The sequence below is a fragment of the Centroberyx affinis genome, unplaced genomic scaffold (genome assembly GCF_046629955.1).
Source record: "Centroberyx affinis isolate AG114_WGS23_722 - 3 ecotype Tasmania unplaced genomic scaffold, CSIRO-AGI_Caff_v1 ptg008084l_1, whole genome shotgun sequence".
Classification (NCBI taxonomy): Eukaryota; Metazoa; Chordata; class Actinopteri; order Beryciformes; family Berycidae; genus Centroberyx; species Centroberyx affinis.
In genome coordinates this window covers 40,001-47,500 of record NW_027284037.1, presented here as the reverse complement: position 1 = coordinate 47,500, position 7,500 = coordinate 40,001, and the positions used below count along the sequence as shown (strand labels likewise).

Sequence of the window (7,500 nt, the reverse complement as noted above, 5' to 3'; positions counted from 1 at the left end):
CACACACACACTGAACACACTGAACACACACACACACACACACACACTGACACACACACACACACACACACACACACACACTGAACACACACACACACACACACACACACACAGACACTGGAATACAAGTTTAAATCACTAACTTGTCTTTCTTTTCTTTTATCTCTCTCTCTCTTTCTCCTGTCTCTCTTTCTCTCTCTCTCTCCTCTCTCTCTCTCTCTCTCTCTCTCTCTCTCCCCCTGTCTCTCTCTCTCCTGTCTCTCTCCCCCTGTCTCTCTCTCTCCTGTCTCTCTCCTGTCTCTCTCTCTCCTGTCTCTCTCTCTCCTGTCTCTCTCTCTCTCCTGTCTCTCTCTCCACCTGTCTCTCTCTCTCTCTCCTGTCTGTGTAGGAGTGTGTTCCAGGTTATTTCCGGCAGCCTCAGTCTGAATTGTCTCGGGGTCAAAGGTCGTTTGTTCGGCCCTGTGTTCCCTGTCGCTGCAGCAACCACAGCCAGAGCTGTGATGTGGAGACTGGAGCCTGCCAGGTACACACACACACACACACACACACACACACACACACACACACACACACACACACACACACACACACACACACACAGACACACACACAGACACTAGGCTAGACAACAGGCTAGAGCTGATTTTAAAGTTCTTCTTTTAAGCTACTAATCCATAAAGATTCTGGTGCCAACATATTAATCTGAGAAGATCAGGCCTACAGAGCCAGTGGAGCCCTGCTCTCTGTGTCCCAGAGGTAACAGAGTTAACGGGAGTAAACGGGAGTGAACAGGAGTTAATGGGAGTAAACGGCAGTAAAAGAGAGTAAACGGGAGTAAACAGGAGTTAACGGGAGTGAACAGGAGTTTACGAGAGTTAACGGCAGTAAACGAGAGTAAACGGGAGTAAACGGGAGTAAACAGGAGTTAACGGGAGTAAACGGGAGTGAATAGGAGTAAACAGGAGTTAACGGGAGTAAACGGGAGTAAACAGGAGTTAACGGGAGTTAATGGCAGTAAACGAGAGTAAACAGGAGTAAACAGGAGTTAACGGGAGTAAACAGGAGTGAACAGGAGTTAACGAGAGTTAATGGCAGTAAACGAGAGTAAACAGGAGTAAACAGGAGTTAACGGGAGTAAACAGGAGTGAACAGGAGTTAACGGGAGTGAACAGGAGTTAACGAGAGTTAACGGCAGTAAACGAGAGTAAACGGGAGTAAACGGGAGTAAACAGGAGTTAACGGGAGTAAACGGGAGTGAATAGGAGTAAACAGGAGTTAACGGGAGTTAACGGGAGTGAACAGGAGTTAACGAGAGTTAATGGCAGTAAACGAGAGTAAACAGGAGTAAACAGGAGTTAACGGGAGTAAACGGGAGTGAACAGGAGTTAACGGGAGTGAACAGGAGTTAACGAGAGTTAACGGCAGTAAACGAGAGTAAACGGGAGTAAACGGGAGTAAACGGGAGTAAACAGGAGTTAACGGGAGTAAACGGGAGTGAACAGGAGTTAACGGGAGTAAACGAGAGTAAACAGGAGTTAACAGGAGTAAACGGGAGTAAACAGGAGTTAACGGGAGTTAACGGGAGTGAACAGGAGTTAACGAGAGTTAATGGCAGTAAACGAGAGTAAACAGGAGTAAACAGGAGTTAACGGGAGTAAACAGGAGTGAACAGGAGTTAACGGGAGTGAACAGGAGTTAACGAGAGTTAACGGCAGTAAACGAGAGTAAACGGGAGTAAACGGGAGTTAACGGGAGTAAACGGGAGTAAACGGGAGTGAACAGGAGTTAACGGCAGTAAACGAGAGTAAACAGGAGTTAACGGGAGTAAACGGGAGTAAACGGGAGTTAACGGGAGTGAACAGGAGTTAACGGGAGTGAACGGGAGTTAACGAGAGTTAACGGCAGTAAACGAGAGTAAACGGGAGTAAACGGGAGTTAACGGGAGTAAACGGGAGTGAACGGGAGTAAACGGGAGTAAACGGGAGTAAACGGGAGTTAACGGGAGTAAACGGGAGTAAACGGGAGTTAACGGGAGTAAACGGGAGTGAACGGGAGTAAACGGGAGTTAACGGGAGTAAACGAGAGTTAACGGGAGTAAACGGGAGTTAACGGGAGTAAACGAGAATTAACGGGAGTAACCGGGAGTTAACGGGAGTAAACGGGAGTTAACAGGAGTAAACGGGAGTTAACAGGAGAAAACGGGAGTAAACAGGAGTAAACGGGAGTAAACGACAATTAATGGGAGTAAACAGGAGTTAACGGGAGTAACCAGGAGTTAACGGGAGAAAACGGGAGTAAACAGGAGTAAACGAGAATTAACGGGAGTAAACGGGAGTTAACGGGAGTAAACGAGAGTTAACGGGAGTAAACGGGAGTTAACGGGAGTAAACGAGAGTTAACGGGAGTAAACGGGAGTTAACGGGAGTTAACGGGAGTTAACAAGAGTTAACAAGAGTTAACGGGAGTTAACGGGAGTAAACAGGAGTTAACAGGAGTAAACGGGAGTAAACGAGAGTTAACAGGAGTCACCAGGCTCAGCTGGTGGCAGAGTGTTGTCATATGAAGTGTTGAGATGGTGATAATGCACTTTAAATAAATCTAACTTTACTTGACAGTAGAGTGGATGCAGTGCTGCACTGTATGGATGGAATAACAGCCCCCCCCCCCCCCCCCCCCCCCCCTCCCTCCCCCCCCCCCCCACAGCGGTGTCAGCACCACACCACCGGGCGGAGCTGTGAGCTCTGTGCCCCAGGGCATTATGGGAACGTCACCGGATCCATCAACGACTGTTCGCTGTGCGCCTGCCCCCTGCTGGGCAACAGGTGGGACTGAGCTCTGCTCTAATGTGTTCTACTGTGTTCTACTGTCTTCTACTGTCTTCTACTGTCTTCTACTGTGTTCTACTCTACTGTGTTCTACTGTCTTCTACTGTGTTCTACTGTGTTCTCCTCTACTGTGTTCTACTGTCTTCTACTGTGTTCTACTGTGTTCTACTGTCTTCTACTGTCTTCTACTGTCTTCTACTGTGTTCTACTGTTCTACTGTCTTCTACTGTATTCTACTGTCTTCTACTGTGTTCTACTGTGTTCTACTCTACTGTGTTCTACTGTCTTCTACTGTCTTCTACTGTGTTCTACTCTACTGCGTTCTACTGTCTTCTACTGTCTTCTACTGTGTTCTACTGTCTTCTACTGTCTTCTACTCTACTGTCTTCTACTGTGTTCTACTGTGTTCTACTGTGTTCTACTGTCTTCTACTGTGTTCTACTGTCTTCTACTCTACTGTCTTCTACTGTCTTCTACTGTCTTCTACTGTCTTCTACTGTCTTCTACTCTACTGTCTTCTACTGTCTTCTACTGTCTTCTACTGTGTTCTACTGTGTTCTACTGTCTTCTACTCTACTGTCTTCTACTGTGTTCTACTGTGTTCTACTGTCTTCTACTGTGTTCTACTGTGTTCTCCTCTACTGTGTTCTACTGTGTTCTACTGTGTTCTACTGTCTTCTACTGTCTTCTACTGTCTTCTACTGTGTTCTACTGTCTTCTACTGTGTTCTACTGTCTTCTACTGTGTTCTACTGTCTTCTACTGTCTTCTACTCTACTGTGTTCTACTGTGTTCTACTGTGTTCTACTGTCTTCTACTGTCTTCTACTGTCTTCTACTGTGTTCTACTCTACTGTGTTCTACTCTACTGTGTTCTACTGTCTTCTACTGTCTTCTACTGTGTTCTACTGTCTTCTACTCTACTGTGTTCTACTGTCTTCTACTGTGTTCTACTGTCTTCTACTGTGTTCTACTGTGTTCTACTCTACTGTGTTCTACTGTGTTCTACTCTACGGTGTTCTACTGTGTTCTACTGTGTTCTACTCTACTGTGTTCTACTGTCTTCTACTGTCTTCTACTGTGTTCTACTGTGTTCTACTGTCTTCTACTGTGTTCTACTGTCTTCTACTGTCTTCTACTGTCTTCTACTGTGTTCTACTGTCTTCTACTGTCTTCTACTGTGTTCTACTCTACTGTGTTCTACTCTACTGTGTTCTACTGTCTTATACTGTCTTCTACTGTGTTCTACTGTCTTCTACTGTGTTCTACTGTCTTCTACTGTCTTCTACTGTCTTCTACTGTGTTCTACTCTACTGTGTTCTACTGTCTTCTACTGTCTTCTACTGTGTTCTACTGTCTTCTACTCTACTGTGTTCTACTGTCTTCTACTGTGTTCTACTGTCTTCTACTGTGTTCTACTGTGTTCTACTGTGTTCTACTCTACTGTGTTCTACTGTGTTCTACTCTACGGTGTTCTACTGTGTTCTACTGTGTTCTACTCTACTGTGTTCTACTGTCTTCTACTGTCTTCTACTGTGTTCTACTGTGTTCTACTGTCTTCTACTCTACTGTCTTCTACTGTCTTCTACTGTGTTCTACTGTCTTCTACTGTCTTCTACTGTCTTCTACTGTGTTCTACTGTGTTCTACTGTCTTCTACTGTGTTCTACTCTACTGTGTTCTACTCTACTGTGTTCTACTGTCTTATACTGTCTTCTACTGTGTTCTACTGTCTTCTACTGTGTTCTACTGTCTTCTACTGTCTTCTACTGTGTTCTACTGTGTTCTACTGTCTTCTACTCTACTGTGTTCTACTGTGTTCTACTGTCTTCTACTGTCTTCTACTGTGTTCTACTCTACTGCGTTCTACTGTCTTCTACTGTCTTCTACTGTGTTCTACTGTCTTCTACTGTCTTCTACTGTGTTCTACTGTGTTCTACTGTCTTCTACTGTGTTCTACTGTCTTCTACTCTACTGTCTTCTACTGTCTTCTACTGTCTTCTACTGTCTTCTACTCTACTGTCTTCTACTGTCTTCTACTGTGTTCTACTGTGTTCTACTGTCTTCTACTGCCTTCTACTGTCTTCTACTCTACTGTCTTCTACTGTGTTCTACTGTGTTCTACTGTGTTCTACTGTCTTCTACTGTCTTCTACTGTGTTCTACTCTACTGTGTTCTACTCTACTGTGTTCTACTGTCTTCTACTGTCTTCTACTGTGTTCTACTGTCTTCTACTCTACTGTGTTCTACTGTCTTCTACTGTGTTCTACTGTCTTCTACTGTGTTCTACTGTGTTCTACTGTGTTCTACTCTACTGTGTTCTACTGTGTTCTACTCTACGGTGTTCTACTGTGTTCTACTGTGTTCTACTCTACTGTGTTCTACTGTCTTCTACTGTCTTCTACTGTGTTCTACTGTGTTCTACTGTCTTCTACTCTACTGTCTTCTACTGTCTTCTACTGTGTTCTACTGTCTTCTACTGTCTTCTACTGTCTTCTACTGTGTTCTACTGTGTTCTACTGTCTTCTATTGTGTTCTACTCTACTGTGTTCTACTCTACTGTGTTCTACTGTCTTATACTGTCTTCTACTGTGTTCTACTGTCTTCTACTGTGTTCTACTGTCTTCTACTGTCTTCTACTGTCTTCTACTGTGTTCTACTGTCTTCTACTCTACTGTGTTCTACTGTGTTCTACTGTCTTATACTGTCTTCTACTGTGTTCTACTGTGTTCTACTCTACTGTGTTCTACTCTACTTCGACTGTACTACAGTTAGTGAGTCCAGTCAAACACAGTAGAACACAGTATGTTCTACTGTGTTTGACTGTACTCACTAACTTCCATTCTGTTCTGTTGTTTTCTATTGTCTTAACTCAAACTAACTGACAAACCACCTCCACCTCTCTCTGTGTGTGTGTGTGTGTGTGTGTGTGTGTGTGTGTATGTGTGTGTGTGTGTGTGTGTGTGTGTGTGTGTGTGTGTGTGTGTGTGTGTGTGTGTGTAGTTTCAGTCCTACCTGTGTGTTAGAGGGAGCGCTTGGTGATTTCCGCTGCACAGCCTGCCAGCCGGGGTACGAGGGGCGCTACTGTGAGAGGTGAGACACACATCAATCAATCAATCAATCAATCATTCAATCAATCAGTTAATAACATACAGATCTCCATGTTGACTCACTCTCAGCTTCTGTCTGCAGTGAGAAAGAAGCTTTAGCTTGTTAGCTAGCTAACTAGCCAGCAAACACACTGATGTTAATGTGAACATGCTAACGCTAGCTGCTGCTAGCTACGTTAGCTAGTGTGCTAATCAGATGTGTTAACAACAAGACAGTGATGTTAGCTGAGCAGATGCTATGGTTAGCTAGCTAACAAGCTGACATTATCTAAACACTAAATCAGTCAGAAATGAACCGTCTGGTCAGTTCTGTTGACAGAAACACAGTCAGCTGTTCAGAGCTGAGGACCTCCAACATGGCCGCCAGAGGGTGTGATGTCACCTAACTGTCCCCTCCCTCCTTCAGGTGCTCTGTTGGTTACTACGGTAACCCGTCGTCTCCGGGCGGGCGCTGTGTGGCGTGCGGCTGCAGTGTGTGGGGCTCTGTGACCCCCCACTGCCACCCGCTCAGCGGACACTGTGACTGCAGGGCCGGGGTCAAAGGTCAACTCTGTGACCGCTGTGACGACAGGCACATCCTGCAGGGAGGAGAGTGTGTGTGTGAGTACTGACACACACACACACACACACACACACACACACACACACACACACACACACACACACACACAAACACACACACACACACACACAAACACACACACACACACAAACACACACACACACACACACACACACAAACACACACACACACACACACACACAAACACACACACACACACACACACACACACAAACACACACACACACACACACACACACACACACACACATTCCTCTCTCTCTTTGTTCATTTTAATTCATCTCTTTCAGTTCAGTTCCTTCATGATCTTCATGATGTCTCATGTCATCAAAATGTTTTTGTTAATTTATCTGTTTGTGTTGTTTGTTTGTGTTGTTTGTGTTGTTTGTTTGTGTTGTTTGTTTGTGTTGTTTGTTGCAGCGTGTGACGACTCGTGCTCCCGGCGTCCTGCTGGACGACCTGGAAGTGCTGCACAGCCACTTCCTGTCTGTCAACCTGAGCGGCGTTGCCATGGCGCCCTACAGCCAGCTGGTGGCACTGGAGAACCAGACCAGAGAGCTGCAGGTGCACACACACACACACACACATACACACACACACACACACACACAGAGAGACACACACACATACACACACACACACAGACACAGAGAGACACACACACATACACACACACACACACGCGTTCATTCGAACAAGAGCTCATGTAGAAAACCTGCAGAGCATTGTGGGAAGGTGAGCGGACAGGATAAGATAATTTATGCATATTTTAATTCTCTCTCTCTCTCTCTCTCTCTCTCTCTCTCTCCCTCTCTCTCTCTCTCTCTCTCTCCTCTCTCTCTCTCTCTCTCTCTCTCTCTCTCTCTCTCCCCTCTCTCTCTCTCTCTCTCTCTCTCCAGTCTGTGTCTTCAGGAGGCGTCTCTCTCTCTCTCCGTCTGTCCAGAGTGGAGGAGGAGTTAGGTCATGTGACCTCTGACCTCAGCTC

At 45.4% G+C, this 7,500-nt stretch overlaps 1 protein-coding gene across 1 annotated transcript in view; it reads left to right on the top strand.

Moving 5' to 3' along the window:
• The window catches only part of LOC139639991 (laminin subunit alpha-1-like), a gene marked incomplete at its 5' end in the record, with an annotated part of 29,076 nt that overhangs the window by 420 nt on the left and 21,156 nt on the right, over positions 1–7,500 (top strand). The window contains 7 exon segments of the mRNA XM_071514151.1: positions 389–523; positions 2,704–2,822; positions 5,826–5,915; positions 6,339–6,532; positions 6,936–6,955; positions 6,957–7,079; positions 7,415–7,500. The exon segment at positions 7,415–7,500 is cut by the window's right edge and continues 13 nt beyond it. Of these exon segments, the coding sequence (XP_071370252.1) occupies positions 389–523; positions 2,704–2,822; positions 5,826–5,915; positions 6,339–6,532; positions 6,936–6,955; positions 6,957–7,079; positions 7,415–7,500 (767 nt within the window).